This window comes from Scyliorhinus torazame, chromosome 2 (assembly GCF_047496885.1).
Source record: "Scyliorhinus torazame isolate Kashiwa2021f chromosome 2, sScyTor2.1, whole genome shotgun sequence".
Taxonomy (NCBI): Eukaryota; Metazoa; Chordata; class Chondrichthyes; order Carcharhiniformes; family Scyliorhinidae; genus Scyliorhinus; species Scyliorhinus torazame.
This window is the reverse complement of record NC_092708.1, coordinates 152,283,184-152,304,346: the sequence shown is the minus strand read 5'-3', so window position 1 is coordinate 152,304,346 and position 21,163 is coordinate 152,283,184. Positions and strand designations below refer to the sequence as shown.

Sequence of the window (21,163 nt, the reverse complement as noted above, 5' to 3'; positions counted from 1 at the left end):
AGAAGGGTGACTAGAGGGGGAAGGGATAGAACGGTGAGTAGAGGCAAGGGTGAATATAGGGGGATACAGAGGTGAATAGCGGGAAGGGTAGGGGTAATAGCGGGTATATAAGGGTGAATAGTGAGCAGGTGGGATGAAATGGCGGTTCATTTTGCACCTGCTGCAATGTCACAGTTTCACACCATGGGCACATCGTTTCAATGTGACAGGGAAGGAGCGGGCCGCTTTGACCGGTGTTTTTCCGCTGCTCCGCGTTCTGAAGCGGGAGCGCGCCTGGGGGACGGTGCACGCGGGTTGTGAGTGCGCCTCACTGGATGTAACACTGCGAAGGCAGTGCGTGCCGCCGGAAATAGCGAGCGTCAGAGGCTGAGGTAAAGTAGCAAACAAGTTGCAAGTTCAGTGATAAAGAAAACCTGGAGTCAACAGAGAGAGAGAGCCGAGAGAACCTGTTGGAACAAACATTCACACTGGCACCGACCGATAAGAAGCTGAAAAGTAAGTAGTGTGGTATACTATAGACCCGGGTGGAAATATTATGATTTAATTTGGCAAGTTAGTCTTTTTTCATGATTTATTCGTTTTGTTCCTCTTAGGAAAAGGAACTCTTCTGTGACACTAATTTGGATTGATGACATTGGGGGCAGACTCCCAGGTTCGTCCTCAGGGCTTCAATTAAAAGAATGGAAAATAAGTAGAAACTTCACTTTTATTCGATCTGATTTCCCCCATCTTGCACCATCCTGGCAGAGATGCCTATTCGGAAACATTATTACTTGCCCTAACATGCTCGTGCAATATTTCAAAGCAGAGGAGCAGGCAATCATGATTCTCCCGAATTTCAGAAATTGAAGCTTTTGGAAAATAACTGGGGTATATATTGCGATTTGGCAGGGTGAAATAACTCAAAAGCGGTTGAAATAGCCTGTGTGTGTGCAGATATGTATAAAGAAACACGTTTTGCCTTTCCTTGTATGTGCCGTGTCAGAGAAATGTGTGTAGTTTGTTCCTGTGGAACTATCAGCATTTCTACAAACTCCTTTTTCCTATTTCTATGTGCCACTTGCGGTGGTTTATCTTGAAGGGTTAAACACTTGTCTGTATTTTTGAGCAGCACGTGTCGTCTCTTGCCAATAAGGAGTAATTTTAGAACAGATGAGATTTATTCGGAATGTTTGCTGAATGCAGTGTGTGACGCTCTTCTGCCAGGTCAAGTGCTTGTCACCGGGAAATCCCTCGAACGGTTATTACACTCGTCAACTGTGTGGTAACAATGACTCAATTGGGTCAGACTTTCTGTTTGTGTGCTGATTTTAGCTGTAGAAAGTGGAAATACGTAAATGCAAAATACAATCTGAAATGCTGGAAATACACTGCCCCAGTGTATCATTCAGAAAGCGAAAATACGAGTCAATGTTTCAAGTGTAGACCCTCTGTTGGAAATGGGATCTTAAAGGTGTGGGTGCCCTCAGGTATATCCTAAGGATTTGCCCAACTTCCAGTCTATGAGGGAAAAAAACACTGACGGTGGACTTGACAGCGTAGTGAAGAGTATTAATCGTACATTGCAGGTGTTAATATCACAATTGCCTTTAGCTCTGCACCACTACACTCAGAATGCTCTGTTCATAATCTTGATGTTACATTTGGATGTTCATAATTGAAATGTGATTTACATCCAAATTCCTTGAACTAAAATATTTTGACTGGCATTCGACTACTGCTCATGTCAGGCTATAGGTGTAACAGGACTGGCTGGGAAACTCGTTGAGTTGGCGAGAAATGACACCCAGGGAAGTTAAGATAAACAGTCCTAAGTATGAACATATGGGATAACTGCTCAAGTACGCATCAATTGAGGGTGTAAAGGGATGGGAGAAGCTTTGATGTGTCATCAATGCAAGAAATGGGAAAGGACCCGGGTTTGAAAGTGTCTGTAATTCAACTGCTCCACTAGGGAGGGGGAGGGGGAGGGCAGAAAGGAGTGTAAGGATACCAGAGGCATTAATCTGTTTAGTTTACCAGAGGAAAAAATATCTGCTGCAGCCCTCCAAAGGTATTGGGATGGAAAATGGAAGGATGTGATACAAGAGTGTGGATGTGCTGATGAAATCTTAATGCTGAGATGGAAAAATACCAAGTGTATGAAATAAATTCTAATAGGACTTGATTTCTCGCTTTAACACCCTCACATCCCCTCTCCAAGCTTATCTTGTCTATGAGAACCATCTCCCACCCTCTTGACCATTCCTATTAAATTTCTGACCACCCACCCTCCAACAACCTGTATTTGTTTAGCACTTTTAGCAGAATAAACTATTCCAAGGTGTTTTCCAGCAACAATTTTTTTTCACAAGGTAAAACAAATGTTGACACAGAGTCACGTAAAAAGGCCAAAATGTGGCCAAAGCGGTAGACTTTATGGGGGAGTTAAAAGGGGAAAGACAGATAGGGGGAGAGGTTTAGAGAGCTCCAGAACTTCGGGCTTTAGAAGCTGACAGCACAGTTATCAGTCGGAAAGCGACTAAAATTTGAGTGTGCAAGGACCAAAATTGGAGGAGTTCAAATATCTCAAAGAGTCACAGGACTGGAGGAGCTTATGTGATGGGAAGGGCAAGGCCAAGGAGGGATTCAGAATTGAGGATGAGAGTTTTAAAATCAAGGCATTGTTTAACTGGAAGATAATGCGGGTCAGTTTGCATGGGGATGATGAGTGCATGTGACTTAGTACAAGTTAGGACACAGTGAGCAGAGTTTTGAATGATCTCAAGTTTTACAAAGGTTAGAATATGGGATGCTGATCGGGGCAGTGCATTGGAATAGTTAAGTCTGAAGGTAACAGAGGTTTGGATGTTTGCAGGAAATAATCCAAGGGAGAGGCATCGATATTACTTTAAAAGAAGGAGAAAAAAATAGAATGTGACAATAAACAAGCCAGGATATAAAAACAGAGTGTAAGAACGGAAGAGAGTAGCTAAAGTAAATGTTGGTCCTTCGAAGCAGAGACACGAGAAATTATCATGAGGAAATGGTAGAGACATTGAATTAGTATTTTGTAACAGTTTTCACAGTAGAAGCCACAAGTTACATGCTAGAAATATAGGTTAACCTAGGGGATAAAAAGAGGAAATAACGGTAATCAGCAGAGAAAAAATATTGGAGAAATTTAAGGAACTGAAATCTGACAAATCCCCACGGCCTGATGGCCTACACCTTAGAATTCTAAAATAAATAGTTGCAGAGATAGTGGATGTGCCAGCTATGAATTTCCAAAGTTCCTTAAATTTGGAAACAGTCCCAAAGATAGGAAGTTAGCAAATTTAAAACCGCTTTTCAAGATAGGAGGGAAATTGAAAACCAGGAACTTCAGGCCAATTGGCCTAACATCAGTCGCTGGAAGAATGCTGGAATATATTATTATAGGAGTCTTAACAGTCCATTTAGAAAAATATAAATTCATTAGAACAAGTTGCCATTGGTTTACAAAATGAAATCCTGTTTGACAATTTTTAAAGAATTTTTTGAGGATGTAACTAGTAGGGTAGATGGGAACCAGGAGATTTGCTGTGCCAGGATTTCCAAAATGCATTTGATAAGGTGCCACACAAAATGTTAATAGGTAAGATAAGGGCACATGGAGTTGGGGGTAACATATTGGCAGGGACAGAGGATTAGTTAAAGGACAGGAAGCAGAAAGTGGGCATAAATGAGGCATTTTCAAGTTGGCAAGCTGGCACTAGTGGGGAGCTGCAAGAATCTGTACCGGGACCTCTGGCTATTTACAATCTATATTAATGACTTGGATGAAGAGACAGAGAATAATGGGACATAAAGTCCTGGCTCCTCAGCATAGGACTTGGTGGGGTAACGCAAAGATGGGCTGGGGAATCCCTCTTGGATGTTCCCATGTAAGGGTTTACCTGGCAATTGCCCAAAAGTGCTAACTTCTCCTGAACAATTATGATGGGTTGGGAGCCATCAGTCAAAGTGATTTAAATCTCTAACTTCAGGAGGTTCTGCCAGTTTGACATCAATTGTTAATCTGAAAGAGTTAGAAGAAATAAGACCACTTCTAACTTCAGCGTAACTATTATTTTAAACACCCAGACCAAGCCCTGCACAGTACCACCAGGCGACCACCCCCACACACGCGAACCACCCCACACACACACACCTGACCCAATCAGACACGACCACAAACTAGCCCGATCACCCCCATGACCTGAATATCTTCCCCGACTATGCTCTCCCATTTTTCCGTCCCCCATTTTTCCCTCCTCCCACCATATCCGTACCAGACCCTGCACCCACCAGTTGCCCGATACATAGAATCCCTACAATGCAGAAAGAAGCCATTCGGCCCATTGAGTCTGCATCAACACTTTGAACGACCACCCTACCCAGGCCCAATTCCATTACCCTGTAAACCCACCCTAAGGGGCAATTTATCATGGCCACCTAACCTGCACACGTTTGGACTATGGGAGGAAACCGGAGCACCCGAAGGAAACCCACCCAGACACGGAGAGTAAGTGCAAACGCCACACAGACAGTTACCCAAGGCTGGAATTGAACCTGGGTACCTGGTGCACTGAGGCAGCAGTGCTAACCACTGTGCCACCTTGCCCATGTGAAATATGTGATGTGCATGAGGCTGGCAACGGTTCGCGGCAGGGTGGATTCTGGGCTTTGATGGAGAACACAAACATTGGAAGGTAAAGGGAGCCAAGCAAATATGTTAGTCTGGCTGGCAAGATTGTTTTCCGTGAGAGATGGAGATAGCATGAAAGGGATTACAAGGGAAGAATGGAATGACATTGGGCAGCGGTGATATGGGAACAGTGGGTGAGAGGATGGAATTTGTTAAGTGACAAAAGGGTGGGCACAATTATTTGATATAACCTATTATTCAAAATGTATTCTTTGTGCTAAAAGATGATGCTTTACAAGATTTGAATAAACGTTTTCAAAAATGGTTCAAGTCAATTGAAAGAATAAAAATATTGAAAAAAATTAAACGATGATCTCAATGAAGTCTATAGCCTCCAGGGTTTCTACACTGTCTAATTCCAGTGGGCATGCCATTGCATAAAATTGGATTCAAGAAGGGAGTGGTTATAATGTTATTATGGAATTTGAATCCTAAACAAGGAATTTGTCAAGGAACAAGATTCTTTGTTAAGATGTTCTTCAATGATGGGTGCTGAAATTATATTGGGCAGGTTTCCAGGACAACATGTTTATACTTTGAATGATGTTGAGCACATCAGATGTAAACCTGCCTTTTCAATTCAAAAGAAAACAGTTCCTAATTAGACTTTCATATTGTGTGACTATATACAGGTCACAAGGCCAAAATCCTGACAGTATTTCTACTTGTATTCCTAGGCATGCCTATGCACATGATCAGCTTTCTATAGTTTTTCCCAGAGTGTGTGGCTTTGATTCTGTTAAAATCCATGGTGAAATAATAATCAGAATTGCTGGATTTAAAGAAGTACAGTTGCAGTAAAGAAATGCATTTGATTGCAGATGCCCCTGGTCTCACTACTAGTTTAGACGGTTAAGTGTTGATTTGACCAGTTTTCAAATTGTTATGAGGAACAGATAAAGTTGGTAGAATCCTGCTGGTCAGGGAGCCTAGGACTTGGAGGCATTCTCTAAAACTATAGACAGATATTTCCGGAGTGATGTTAGGCAACAATTAGGCCTCCAAGTCCTAGGCTCCCTGACCAGCAGAATTCTATCAATTTTGCACGCAATTGATTTTGGATCAATTATTACATTGATATCTGAGAGTGATAGATTTTTGGTTTTCAAATCTTTTGGGGGGATAGGGGGAAAATGCTGGTATATGGAGTTAATGTTGTAAATCAGCCATTATATAACTGAAAGGCAGAACAAGTTTGAAGGGTTAAGTAGCCTTTTCCTATGTTCATATGCAACTAGGTGAGTGCAGTTCCACCCAGTTGGACGATGGTGGATAGGCATTGGAGGGGAGCAATGTAGTCAACCATGTTAAAGGCTGCACACAGGTGTTGATGGATGAGCAGGGATAGTTTACCTTTGTTGTAGTCACCACATGATGTCATTTGTGATTCTGACAAAAGCTGCTTGTGGCACAGATGTAAACCTGATTGGAGAGAGTTCAGGGAAGGATGGGCATGGGTTTAGGAGGTGGCAACACAATCAAGGAGAATGGAGCGGGAAGGAAGGTTGGAAATGGGGTGGTAATTTGCAAGAGCAGAGGGACCAAGGATTGTGTTTTTTAATACAGGTTTGAAGGAGAGAGAACAGCCCTACTTAAGGAGCGAGAACAACTATCATGCACGTCCGGTTAGGGAAGCTGGATGGTCAGCAGTTTAGGGAGAATATGATCAAGGGAGCAGGAGGTGGATCTTATGGACAAGATGAGTTCAGAGAGGGCATGTGGTAGGAGAGAAACTTGAGAAAAGGGCGTGTTCAGGGTTATGATACAGCGGGAGCCTTGGAGGAAATTTGGTCTTATTGGCTAAAGGAAGGGAGGAAAGTGTCAGAGACAGCTGATCAGATTGTGTCATTCTGAGTAATAAAGAAGTCTGTTAGCTTCTTGCAATTGTTGGAAGTATGGTTGGAGGAAGCAGGAGAGAGGGATTGAATAAGACAATTTGCAGAATAGAAAAGATGCCATCAATTATCTTTATCTTCTAGGATAACCAATAAATAGGAAACAGATTGATGTGGTTTAGTCAGAACCGGCAGTGAATGGCTTGTGCAGGTCTGCATCTCAGCTTCCCTTCCTGACTACAGGGTAGCTGATATGGTAAACATGTTCTTTTTCTTGGGTACTGAGCCTCTCCCTTTTAAATTTGCTGTCATCATCCCCTAAAGAAAATCTTTGATCAGACTACTCTTTCTAACCTCCCTTTCTTACCGGGGCTGTTTAGCACAGGGCTAAATCGTTGGCTTTGAAAGCAGACCAAGTCAGGCCAGCAGCACGGTTCAATTCCCGTAACAGCCTCCCCGAACAGGTGTCGGAATGTGGCGACTAGGGTCTTTTCACAGGAACTTCATTTGAAGCTTACTTGTGACAATAAGTGATTTTCATTTCATTTCATTTCTTACCTTTGAGCGTCTTGGGCATCTCTCCTTGGTCCACTCCTATTTGCTACCTATAGAGCCCCTGTTGATAGTATCCAAAGACACAACATCAGGTTTCATGTGTACACTGATGACTCCCAGTTCTACAAGAATCTCTTGCAACACCTCCAAGACTGTCTTGACAAAATGAAGTTCACACCACAAACCTCGCTGGCTCTCAATCTCTCTTTCCTTTTCGGACACACTTTCACACCTTGTCCACATTCAGCAATTCAGATGAAATTGAAATAAAAGTCGGAGACCATCTATCAAATGCATGAAGTATGATAAAAGTTGCACAAAAGTTAATTCCACACTTCGCAGCTACCAAATCAGGGATTTATTCAGTGATATTTATGATGAAAGTAGTGTGAAATTGGCATATTAATTTAACCAAATATGGTTAAACATTTGTGGTGGTATGTATTAGGGGTAGTACGGTACCTGTGATGCCGAGAGGCTAGTGCTAGACAGACACTGGGTCCTGATTGGATCTGCCGCCTGCTGGCTCCACCCAGTAAGGCGGAGTATAAAAACCCGGGTTCTCCCAGCAGCCGCATTCTGTAACTGAGCTGCTGGGGAACAAGTCTGCTTAATAAAGCCTTCGATTAACTTCATCTCTTCTCGTCTCGTGAGTAATTGATTGTGCTACAATATTCACCTTGACTTCTCTAGTGTAGGGCTTACACAGCTTGGATGTGCAGCAGGATTTGTTGTCTGTAAGACCTTACTGTGCACAAATTGGAAGTCGTGTTTCCAGTCAATTATTTTCAGAACGAGATATATTAATATTTTCAGAGTAATGCACACAAAAAATTAAAATATGTCATTCAGGTACTACATGAATAAGGTTAACACAAGCACAGTTTAGAAATATCACAACATTTGTTTTTGCGGTTGCATTATATTTTAGATTTTGTGGTGAAGCACCTGTAACACTTTCTTCCATGTTCACACATTTTTTTCCCCCTTATGAAACTATTAAAGATTGTCAGATATTCTGCCTTGTTTTGTTTCTGACCTTCCGTCTACTAAGGTGTATGGTGACGAACCTTGTGACAAATAATAGCATTTTTAATGTAATTTTACACATCGAACTATTTTATCTGCTAGCAACAGTAATTGTTGATTGTATTCCTTAGTTGAGAAAATGTTCCTAACCATACTTTACAACCAATACTAATTCAGTCAGAGACGTAGGATGTGTGGGTGTATTTTTATGTATGTGGATCTGTATGCATGAGAAGCAGTAGGAAACAGGAAAAAGGAGAGGTACATTCTGAGTTTTTCAAGTTGTTTTGGCAGCAAGCGAAAAACTCTTTGAAATAATTATTTATAGTGTTCTATAAAATAAAATCAATTTATTCTTTCATTTCCAACAAGTTAGATTTATATAGATTTACAATAAGGGTGACACAGTGGTTATCACTGCTGCCTCACGGCACCAGGGCCCAGGTTCAATTCTAGTCTTGGGTGATTGTCTGTGAGGAGTTTGCACTTTCTCCCCATGTCAGACAGCACGGTAGCATTATGGATAGCACAATTGCTTCACAGCTCCAGGGTCCCAGGTTCGATTTCGGCGTGTGTCACTGTCTGTGCGGAGTCTGCACATCCTCCCCGTGTGTGCGTGGATTTCCTCCGGGTGCTCTGGTTTCCTCCCACAGTCCAAAGACGTGCAGGTTAGGTGGATTGGCCACGATAAATTGCCCTTAGTGTTCAAAATTGCCCTTTGTGTTGGGTGGGGTTACTGGGTTATGGGGATAGGATGGAGGTGTTGACCTTGGGTAGGGTGCTCTTTCAAAGAGCCGGTGCAGACTCGATGGGCCGAATGGCCTCCTGCACTGTAAATTCTATGATTCTAAGTCTGCATGGGTTTCCTCCGGGTGTTCTGGTTTCCTCCCACAGTCCAAAGATGTGCAGGTTAGGTGGGGTTACTGGGATACGGCAGGCGAGTGAGCCTAGGTAGCGTGCTCTTTCAGAGGGTCGGTGTAGGCTCGGTGGGCCAAATGGCCTCCTTCTGCACTGTCAGAATTCTATGGTTCTAGTTGTTCTCTGCTCATTGTTACTGTTTTTCAAACTTTTTGACAGAATGGCCCAATGGCATCAGCTCCATCAGCTGGATACACAGCTCCTAGAAAAAGTGGACCAGTTGTATGATGATACCTTTCCCATGGAGGTCCGTCAGTTCTTAGCACATTGGCTGGAACACCAGGACTGGTGAGATCTTAGTTAAATTCACCTGTCTTTGTATCAACATCCCAAAATAAACTATCATTGATAGATACTGTTTTGTCTTAGAAAACATTGTTTTATTCTTTGCAAATACTATAAAGTCAGATTCACAGCATCTCACGATTAATAATAAAGTAAAAATCAGTTCAAATTCTGTGAACCTGTAACAAAAAAATTATGCACTGAAGTTCAAAGAATATCTGTGAAGTGAACAGATATTTGGCATTTTGGTCAGGGCCCCGTTTTAGAATGAGAGGTTGGTTAGCTCAGTTGGGTGGACGGCTGGTGCATGATGCAGATCGATGCCAACAGCGTATAATGCGATATATGAATTTCAGTTCTGGTGTGAAAGGTATATAGTCTGTACGTTCCAATGGCAGATGGATCATTTCAAACAGCACATCCCTTTGGCTGTTTGCAGCAGGCAAAGTACAGACCAAACCCAAACAGTCCATGCTTGCAAAACTCAAAACATGGTGTCCAACATTAAATGTGATTCTGTGATTGGACAGCACTTGCTAAACAATCCTGATCATGTTAAGAATTGTACTGACAACCAATTTAAGACTATTAGTCAGGCCCAGAGTGTGGCTCACTTATATGTGCTAGAAGATACTTATATTCACACACGGCCCTGTTGTTTGTAGACAGATGGAACATGTCCACACAGTGCATCTTTTTCAACTGAACAGAAGCTTAGAGGATAGCCATTCCCCATGACCATGCTTTGACCGATCAGAGTGGACCTGCCTGGATTGAATATAAACAAAAGCTTGGCAGTTATCTGTTCCCCTGTGCATTCTTCATGGCAACATCTCTACCTATCACAGTCCATTTGCCAATCAATCAGCAGTCTCTTTTATGCAGTATAAATTGACGTTCCCTTTGCAATTTGTATTCTTGCAAATCTATTCTGATGAGTGCAAGATGAAAAGCTTCAACAACGTGTCTTTTTTTCAGCAATACTCAACATCTGCACAACCAATTGACAGAATTAAATATTTTGTGAATATGAACAACTTATTTAAAAAAAAATTTTTTTTTTCCCTTTTCTGAGTTACCAAGCCAGGGCTCAGAGTGTGGGCCAGGGGCGAACCCCTAATCCAGCTCCTCGCCTGCTCCAAAAAACTAAATCAAATTGAATCCAATTCATGGTCCCCACAAGAGAGACATACCAGATCTGAACCAAAGGCTCAATCTCCAGACACTTGATCTTAGCCAAAAGGCCGAGAAGCGATTGAATATGAACAACTTAAAGACATGCATTTATATAGTGTTACTCTCAACCTCAGGATGTCTCGAAGTGCTACATAACCAATGAAGCATATCCGAGTAGACATACTGTTGCAATGTTGGCCAGCACCCCATAGCTCCCATGCTCTTCAAAAAAGTGCCATGGGATCATTCATGCCCACCTGTAAAGATAGATAAGGCTTTGATTTCACATGTTACCTTAAAGATGCAAGGCTGGATTCTCCGTTAGAGAGACTAAGTGCTGACGCCGGGACTGAATGGGCGGTGTTTCACAGTCTTGATGGCGGCGCCAGTCCTGGAGCAATTTGGGATATGCAAATCGGCCAGCACTCGCACCACGTGTAAGTAGTACAATTCCAACACGCACCGGCATCTGATTCGCTGGGGTCAGGATTGGCACTGGAGAGCCTGACCAGCTGGAGCTACATATAAGCACGCCACTCCCCACACACTCTCATTCCAGATAAGAGGATGGCACTGCAGAGAGTGGTCCTGAGATTGGTGGATAGAGAGCTAGAGATACTACTGGATGCTGTGGAGGAGAGCGGGATACCTTGTTCCTCGAAGGATACCGCATGCCACCGACCGCCTTGCCAGGACTAAGGCATCGTGCACGTTGACTGGATACCGGGCGCAGACGTGCAGGATGTACAGCCACTGACAGCACACCAACTGCACATCTAGGGAGTGGAATCCCTTCCGATTGATGAAGGGTACCCCTTAATGCGCCGATGCCCTTAGGGTGATATCGTCGTGTCGATTAACTCCTGGACTTGAGGCATACTGGCATGGGGGAGAATCCCGCTGCCCGGGCAACCTGGTGGACTTGATGATATAGTGTGCTGCCCGGCATATAAAGGGCATCTGTTACAGTGTGAATGCATCTGTTCACGGAGATCTGGGAGATTCCAGACAGGTCCCCGCTTGGTGTCCGGAAGGACCCCTGGCATAAAAGTTCAGAGCGACTGCCATCTTGATGGCCACTGGGAGTGGGTGTCCACCCTATAGTCCCAGTTGTGCCATGAACTAGCAGAGATGCCACTTGATCTCTCTGTTAAGCCGCAGTTGTCGGCGACATGCTCAGTCCAACAGGTCCTTGTGCAACAGGTGCCTCCGGTATACAAGAGGCCTGAAGCAATTCCTCCTTCTCGGCCTGTTGGGTGGCCTATCTCCATCGTCACTAGCTGACTCTTGTTCCTCTGGGACAATCTGCGTGCAGCAGAGTCCTCGCTGAGCTGCTTCTGCTCGTGCAGCTTTAGTGCAGCTTTAGTGCGTCTGCCAGGGCTGCAGCAGCCAAGCAGATGCCACCAACTCCTGGCTGTACTCCATAATCTATTTTCTGCATGGTGCGTACTCCTGTGCCTAACCAGGTCCAACGAGCTATGCGGGGCCCTAACCTGCACTGTAGCCCCACCCCCCGGCAGTTTTCCCGACCATTCTGCCTTCCGCATCACACCCCTGGCCCTGCGCGGTGCCTGCCACTGGGGGAGAGGGGGGTTCCAGCCACACCACTTGCCTATGCCAGCTTTATGCTCTGTGACCCTATCCCGCACTCTCCTGAGGGGTCTACCATGGATGGCTTCCTTGAGCGGACTGCGTGATACCCCGCTAGCAGGGTGGCACCTGTTTGCTGGGGTGACAGCGCATGCCACTGACCACCATTCCTAATGGAATGTGTGTGGGCAGGGCACCCCCATGACTCCCACTGGCCAGCGGCACAACTGGCAGCCTTTGGAAAAAATTCTTACCTTCTCTCACTCCCTCAGCTGCTATGACGCCTGGTTCCTATTTTCAAAAAAACGACAAGTGAATCATGCCGGCACCACTTCCATCTGGTGGAAGCGGAGCATTGCGGGGGCTGGAGACTACTGGGTCGGAGACTACTGGGTCGGGCCCATTAATGATATGTTAACGGGTTTTAGTGTACAATTTGCATGCCCACACAGTGCAGAGCATGGATCGCATCCATGCCACCATTGATGGGCCGGTGCATGGTGTTGTGTAGGGCGCTCGGCGCCAGCCTCGATTTTCGGTCGACGCCCGATCCTGCACCCGATCGCGATTCCGATGTCGCTGGGCGGAGAATCCCGCATGGAATCTCCAATTGTGCAACATACCCTCAATATTGCACTGCAGTGCTAGCCTAAATTCTGTACTCCTATTTCTGAATTGATGGTTGAATTCATGATTCAGAAGGTTATCATTCAGCCAAAGCTGAAAGAAACATTGAAGTTGAACACTTTGAAGAAACAAAGAATGTGTGAATAACCAAGTCATTGAGGGGTGTTAGTGAAAGACAGGCCACCATGAAAATACATAACGTTTATAGAACATGATCTGAAACTTAAAACGGGAAGAAAGCTTGATAAAGATAATTTTCACCTTTTCTTGTTCATAGGTAAACTTCAATTCATTTCAGCCGTCAGACGTTTGGTTGTGAATAACGTCGGTAGTGAGGAATTCAATCTATTAAAATAGTCATGACTACTTTGAGTTTAAAAATACAAAGCTTTAGATAGTTTATTCTGTTCACCCTGGTGGAAAATAGCATCGTGGATCCCCTAATTAATTTTGAAACCATTCAGATTTCATTTCCATTGATTGCAATTGCAAGAAAAGTCACACAGCTCTGGCTGTATTGTGTCTGGGCAGAAATGTGAAAATCTGTCCAAACGGCAGCAATAAGAGGAAAGAAAGCAACAGGCCAACATCAGGGGGACTGATCTCCCTGGCAATATTATCATAGATCATAGAAATTACAGTGCAGAAGGAGGCCATTTGGCCCATCGAGTCTGCACCGGCCCTTGGAAAGAGAACCCCACTTAAGCCCACACATCCCTAACCCCGTAATCGCGCCGAACCTTTTTGGTCACTTAGGGCAATTTAGCATGGCCAGTCCACCTAAACTGCACATCTTTGGACTGTGGGAGGAAACCGGAGCACCCGGAGGAAACCGATGCAGACACGGGGGAATATGCAAACTCCGCACAGTCACCCAGGCGGGAATCGAACATGGGACCCTGGAGCTGTGAAGCAACTGTGCTAACCGTTATGCTACCATGCTGCGTTCCGCCCCAAACCGTATTATACAACGTTCCGCCCCAAACCGTAACCTCCTCTTCCTGCAGACGAGCAGACTGATTGCAGAACAGCAACATGCCCAGACAAACAAAGTTGAGCATCTAGCTGAGGTCTGAGGTGACTATTGTCAATGTTCAGCACAGAGGGCTGCAGATTGCCCAAGAGAAAGAAACGAAAATGTTGTTGCAATTAACATTGAGCTTCACTGCAGCAGCACAAAAACGCAAAGGCAGGTAATTGGGAATGGGGAGGTTAATTAAAGTAACAGCCCAGACAGAGCTCAGGGTGACATAAAAACATAGAACATACAATGCAGAAGGAGGCCATTCGGCCCATCGAGTCTGCACCGACCCACTTAAGTCCTCACTTCCACCCTATCCCCATAACCCAATAACCCCTCCTAACCTTTTTTGGACACGGCAATTTAGCATGGCCAATCCACCTAACCTGCACGTCTTTGGACTGTGGGAGGAAGCTGGAGCACCTGGACGAAACCCACACAGACACGGGGAGAATGTGCAGACTCCGCACAGACAGTGACCCAGCGGGGAATCAAACCTGGGACCCTGGCACTGTGAAGCCACAGTGCTATCCATTTGTGCTACCGTGCTGCCCGTGTACATTCTGAACAGAATGGTGATGTTTGGCAGAGTGGTCATCTAACCTTGTGCTTGGTCTTCCCACTGTAGAGGAGATTGCATCATAAACTTCGGTTTAAGAACAGGGTGAAGTGAAGAGCACAGGAAATAAATCATGTTGATCATCAGACCGTTTAAAACTTGTCACATTTTTGTTTTAAGAGAACATTCAATGCACAATTTGCAGAACGTTTGGTAGAAATAGTATACTAACATTCACAGAACTTGCCTATATTTTAAAATAGCTACCAGTTGAATTGCTAGTAACTTTAAAAAAAATAAAAAAATAAAAGTAATTCCAAACATTAGGATGGATCTGGCTTGATTCGCAACACGCCAGTTCATGGAGCGTGTGAACTTTGGCCTATCAGATACCAAGGCGCAGACCTGACTGCTAGGGTATTATCAGAATAAGCTTTGGGAATTGGGGGAACTAGACCTACGTGGGTGGTTATACTGTTCTGTATGTAACCTTCTTTTGTTAAATAAATCACTGTTATGATTTAACACTGCCTAGTCTCTGTGCCTTGCACTACAACATTGGCGACGAGAATAAATCACTGTTGTTGAAGGAAAATCTCAAAATTTGGAAGCTGGGATAGAGGGGGGAGGAAGAGTGGCCTATGAGTCCTGAAAAGGTAACAGATCATCAACAGTCGAATAGCTATGCCACCATTTAGGAAAATTGATCCATTTGATCTGGAGATTGAAAACTGCGGCCAATATGTTGAAAGGTTTTGATACTTTATCATTGCAAATGAAATCATGGTGGAAGACGAAGAAAATGTTCAATTACTTAGTTTGCAGCCCACATACATCTAACCTCATCAGAAGCCTAACATCACCAGATGCTTCAAGCCCTTTGATCAATTGGTGCAGCTAGTGAGGGACCATTACAATCCCTGACCCTCCATTATTATGCAGCTGTATAAATTTCATACAGTCATTCGAAGTCCTGGTGAAATGGTATTCACTTTTGTAGCCAGACTTTGGCAAATGTCAGAACATTGTCAGAACAATTTGGTACTTCTCTTTTTTTAAAATTCAGAGTATACAATTCTTTTTTTTCCCAATCAAGGAATAATTTAGTGTGGCTAATTCACCTACCCTGCACATCTTTTTGGGTTGTGGGGGTGAGACCCACATAGACACGGAGAATATGCAAACTCCACACGCACAGTGACCCAGGTCCGGGATCGAACCCGGGTCCTCAGCGCTGTGAAGCAGCGGTGTTAACCACTGGACCACCATGCCACCCTAAATTTGGCACTTCTCTTAGTGACATGTTACGTGACCAGTTGGTCTGAGGGATCAATAACTAAAATATTTCGAAGAAATTGCTGAGTAACCTCAGCAGGTCTGACAGCGTATGTGGAGAGAGAACGGAGCCCACGTTTTGAGTCTGGATGACTTTGTCATCCAGACTCGAGACTCTCCCAAACTCGAAATGTTGACTCTGTTCTCTCTCCACAAATGCTGTCCGACCTGCTGAGATAATCCAGCATTTTCTGTTTTGGTTTCAGATTCCAGCATCCATAGAAATTTATTTGTATCTAAGCAAATAATCTGTTTTTAAAATATAAATTTAGAGTACCCAATTCATTTTTTCCAATTAAAGGGCAATTTAGGGCGGCCAATCCACTAGCCCTGCACATCTTTGGGTTGTGGGGGCGAAATCCACGCAAACACGTGGAGAATGTGCGAACTCCATACAGACAGTGACCCAGAGCTGGGATCGAACCTGGGACCTCGTCGCCGTGAGGCAACAGTGCTAGCCACTGTGCCACCGTACTGCCCGCAAATAATCTGTTTGTCAACTTTATTTATAAGTGGCATTTGAATTGTATTGGGTTGCTTAATTGGAATTAGCAGCAGGTATAGATAAGCTTTTCCTTGTGATTTAGAACTGTTTAACTAATAATTGTGAAGCTATTTTCTTTGATGTTAATGTGGTTAATTCTATGTTTAAATTAATGTTAATTTTAACATAAAAGATACCTCTTCGTCAGAGTTGTCACTCCTGAGATAAAGTATCCTTTCCTTACAGCTTTACAAATTCGAAAAAATTGTTTGGGGTTCTTGTCTGATACCCTAACAAATGTTGGAGTTTGGTCCAATATCCCAACAGTTAAATAAATCACCATTGCGATTTGACACTGCCTCATCACTTCGCCCCGCACTACAGCATAAACATTTTGAGGTTACTCCCAGAAACTTTGAGGATTTATTCTGGAAGCTCTAAATTTTAATGTTATTTTTTAAATTAAATCAGGATTATTTCAAAAATAAAACGATACCTGTGGCAGCACCAACTTGTATTTGTAAAACACCTTTAAACTTTAAAGCAACTTGTCAGGATGGCTGAGTGGTGTAAGGCGCAAGACTCAAAGAGTGTGTTTCCTTGCCTTGTTTAAGCTTAGTGATTTCTAGTCCTTTTTTAGGGGTGTAGGTTCAAATCCCACTCCTGACATTGCCATTTTGTGGGCAGCATGGTAGCACAGTGGGTAGCACTGATGCTTCACAGCTCCAGGGTCCCAGGTTCGATTCACTGTGTGGAGTCTGCACATTCTTCCCGTGTCTGTGTTGGTTTCCTCCGGGTGCCCCGGTTGGCTCCCACAAGTCCCGAAATACATGCTGCCAGGTGAATTGGATATTCTGAATTCTTCCTCAGTGTACCCGAACAGGCGCTGGAATATGGTGACTAGGGGATTTTCACAGTAGCTTCATTGCAGTGTTAATGTAAGCCTACTTATGACAATAAAGATTATTATATTATTATAAGAAAATACAATGCCCCAAGGTTCATGAAAGGAGCATTATAAAGCAAAATTTGACAACAAGCTAGATGAAGGATATGTTTGAGCAAATGATGAAAAGTTTGGTTAAAGCGTAAGGTTTTAAGGAGTGCCTTCTAGGAAGAATGAAAGTAGAGAAGATTAGGGATGGGATTTCAAGACTTAAGCCTCTACGATGAAGGCACAGCTATCATTAGTGGAATGAATAAAATCAGGGATACTCAACAGGCCAGAATTTAAGGAGCACGGATATTTCTGAGATTGTGTTGATAGAGGTATAGAGAAAAATGGACATGGAGGATTTGAAAATGAGGATGAGTGTGACATTTCTTAATCAGAAACCAATGGGGATTAACCTGTACAGGAGTGGTAAGTGAAAGGGACTCGGTGAGTTGGGACATGGGCAAGAGCTTTGGATTACAAATATTTGGATGGTTGAAGGTAGAGGCAAGGAGTGCTTTGGAATCGTCTAGAGGTAACAAAGGCATAGATGAGTGTTTCAGTGAAAAGTGAGCTGAGATAGTGTAGAGTTGGACTATGTCACGGAGGTAGATACAGGCTGTCGTAGCAATGGTGCGGATATGTGGTTTGAAATGGGGTCAGATATGAAACCAAGATTGAAAATAGCCTGATTCAGCATCAGACAGGGAGAGGGAGGGAGTAGGCGCTCAGCTCGGGAATAGAGATTGTGGCGGGGACCAACTGTAACGATTTCCACCTTTTCATTATTTAATTGGAGGAAAAATAATTCAGTACTGGATATCGGACAAGGATTCTGACAATTTAGCGACAGTGGAGTGGTCTAGAGAGATGGTGGTGAGGTAGTGATGTGTATTATAAGTGTAAACTGATGCTGTGTTTTCAGAGGTGTTGCTAAGGGGCCACATGTAGATAAGAAATAGGAGAAGTCAAGGATAGCTCCTTGAGGACACCATAGCCAGACGTACAGGAATGGGAAGAGCAACCATTGGAGGTGAATCTCGGCTAAGACTGGATAGATAAAAATGGACTCACGTGAGTGCAGGCCCACCCAGTTGAATGACTGTTGAGAGGTGTTGCAGGAGGATGGCGTGGTCAGCTGTGTCAAAGTCCCAGATAGTTTGAAAAGGATGGGAAAGGTAATTTTACCTTCATCACAGTCACATAGGATGCCAATTGTGACTTTGATAAGAACATCCTTGGTACTGTGGTGGGGAGGAAGCCTGAATGAAGGGATCCAAATATGGAGCTGTGGGAAAGAAGAGCATGGACATCTCACACTGATTTTAGGATTTATGGATCAATCATAAATGACAAACAAGAGACTACTTGCAACTGATTATTAAGGGCAATGGGACTCTGGAGTAGAGTTCTTTGTCTCTCATCATCCAGTACCAGAGCAGGGAGCATTTGTCACAAACACCCTTTAAACTGACAAAGATTACAATTTGTTAAAGACAAAATATGTTGGCATGCAAATGGCAACCCAAAGTGAAGAAAATAAATTTTTTAAACTATAAGGATAAAGAAACATCCCACGGTATTTAATCTTATTTTCTTTTCTTATCCCTCATCATAGTCAAGGCCTGAATTAGATTGAAGCTGGCAGCCTCATGTAAGTGGCTGTCATTGTGAGCCGTGACACTGGGGCGGGGGTCTGTTAAAATTATAGCAACAGGTTACCCTCTCTAATCCAGTTGCCTTCTCATAATATATAGGAGTAGCCATACGACTCCTTGAGCCTGTTCTGCCATCCATTCTCATGTTATTGGGGACCAGAGTGCAATTTTGGTCCCTGGAGTCGTGGAGCAATGGTGGCTTACCCGCTAGACCAAACCTGCCTTGAGCCTTTGTGTTAGCAGATTGTTTTACAGTGGGAAATATAATGCCAAGTTTGTTCCTGTTGTCACTCAACATCCACACACGCACACTTTCAAGTCTATTTAAAGAAAGAAAATGTCTAAAATTTCCATGTACTTGATTCAGGAGACCAGATACACCTACAGAAAGATATGTTCATATCTTTATTTTCTGAATCATTGTGGATTTTCCATTGTGGACACAATCATGGTTTTCTTCATTAACAATGCGTAATGCAACATTTTGAATAGATAAGGTACTCTTACTTGCATTTAATGGTTTGGTCATTGTTTTTAACAGGGACCTTGCCTCAAATAATGATTCCCTGGCCACTCTGCTATTCCATAATTTATTAAAACAAATAGATGACCAGTATAGTCGTTTCTTCCTCGAAAAGAACTTCCTACTTCAGCATAATCTGAAACGAATTAAACAAAACCTTCAGGTAAGATTTTAACATTGCACCTTGACTGGGTTTTGACTAGTTAAAATTCAAGCTACCATGCTGAAACTTAACGTTACCTTGGGTAATTCAGACAAGTGGTTCATTCTGAGCTTGAAATTGAGTTTTTTCACTTTGGTTGATATAATCTGGTAAATAATGTTGTTGAATATGCAGGAAATATATGGTTTAATAGGTTACCTAAAGGTTATACCTCAGCCAATTTAATTTTGCAGAACATGTGAGGACATGCGTGTTACAGTGGTTATAAATTAGCTGTCACAGATTTATGGACTTGTTTTTTAAAAAAAGAACAAGTGCTGAAAGGGGTTGTGGATTAGCGTATACTAAATAAATTATTAATGTAGAAAAGGAACTAAGCTCTTTCTTTGCTTTCCACTTGATGTATATATCATCGTTGGTTCACTAATTTGCATAAAGGTGTCGATGTTTATTATTATTTGTATTATGTTGCTTAATTCTATTTAATTATTAAATTTAATGGACTTCCGCTGGCGGCCATGCATTTGGTAAATGACCGTGTACTTGGTGGGTCCCGCAGGGGGAAATTTTATCTTGCCCATAAGTCCCAATCTGACTATTGAATGCGATCCTGAGGTCCCGATTCTTGCTGGTGAAGATGTCGGCTAAACCTTGAGCACGGTCCGGAATGCATTCGACAAAGAGCAACGGGGATAAGGAAAAGCGGCTGCAGGAGAGCGCGGGTAAAGGCGCCATGGCGGTGAGCCCGGAGTCGGCACGTCCGGCCCAATGGTCTCCTGCTCAGTTAGTAACTGCTCAGTTCCAGAAGCCGAGGTTGGAAACCTCTGAAGACCTTGTAAGTCATTAACCAGGTTAAGGCAGCCTGTGGGGAGGGTTCAACAGCGTCTAGAAGCTCAGGCCACCTCATTCCAAAGATTGTAGGAGTCTGTCGCTGACCACGAGGACTGGCTGGCCTCGATGGAAGCAGAGCTTTCCTTCATTGCCGGCAGCTTCAAAAAGGTACAGGATAGAATAGACGAGTTGGAGAACAGAGAGTGGCAGCTGAATGTCCGGATAGTGAATCTCCTGAAGGGGTTGGAGGGCTCTCAACCATCGGAGTATGTGGCACAGATGCTGCAGAAGCTTGTAGGTAAGAAGGTTTCCAGTCAAATCCACCGCCCCCCCCCCCCCCCCCGCGATTGAACGCCCATACAGAGCGCTGGGAAGAAAGCCAAAGGCAGGTGAGTAGCCAAGGGCGATTTGTGGTACGATTGCATCGTTTCCTGGACAAGGAAAAAATTCTGAGGTGGGCTAGGCTGGCAAAGAAGAGGTCATGGGAGGGGAGAGTAATCAGGATATATCCCGATTAGGGTACGGAACTGGCCAAACGCCGTGCTGGATTCAACAAAGTCAAGGCAGTCTTCCACAAGGAAGGTGTGAGATTTGGAATGCTGCATCTGGCCAGTCTGTGGATCACCTTCCCTAAACAGGAATACTTTTTGTACACCCCAGAGGAGGCGGATAAGTTTCTTTGGGACCAAGAGATTGGGAATTTGTAAATGCATTAAAATGTTGTTGTTGGGGATCGTTGCGGAGCAGACTCGATGGGCCGAGTGGCCTAATTCTGCTCCTAGGTCTTATGGTGTTGTTAGTTTGATTGCTGTGCATTCCTATATCATTGCTATGTTCTTCTGTCTCACTCCCCTTCCTGTTTTATGATTTTAAAGAGGTGGGTCTGATGTTCGGGGGCTGGGGAAATGTGGAGGGTGGGATAGGGGTTATTA

General features: G+C 43.7%; 1 protein-coding gene and 1 pseudogene across 3 annotated transcripts in view; one reads left to right on the top strand and one right to left on the bottom strand.

Annotated features, from left to right (window-relative positions):
• Window positions 1–356: 356 nt before the first annotated feature.
• The window catches only part of LOC140392817 (signal transducer and activator of transcription 4-like), a 206,454-nt gene continuing 185,647 nt past the window's right edge, over window positions 357–21,163 (top strand). Inside the window, exons 1-3 of one of the 3 annotated variants that reach the window (XM_072478479.1) lie at window positions 357–495; window positions 9,205–9,333; window positions 19,256–19,400. In XM_072478479.1, coding sequence (XP_072334580.1) covers window positions 9,206–9,333; window positions 19,256–19,400 — 273 coding nt within the window. In that variant the 5' untranslated portion in view covers window positions 357–495; window position 9,205. Of the gene's footprint in view, window positions 496–9,204; window positions 9,334–19,255; window positions 19,401–19,938; window positions 20,530–21,163 lie in introns of those variants that run through there. The other 2 variants (XM_072478489.1, XM_072478499.1) reach the window with 2 other exon arrangements.
• On the bottom strand, window positions 10,386–10,586 carry LOC140408112 (U2 spliceosomal RNA; annotated as a pseudogene).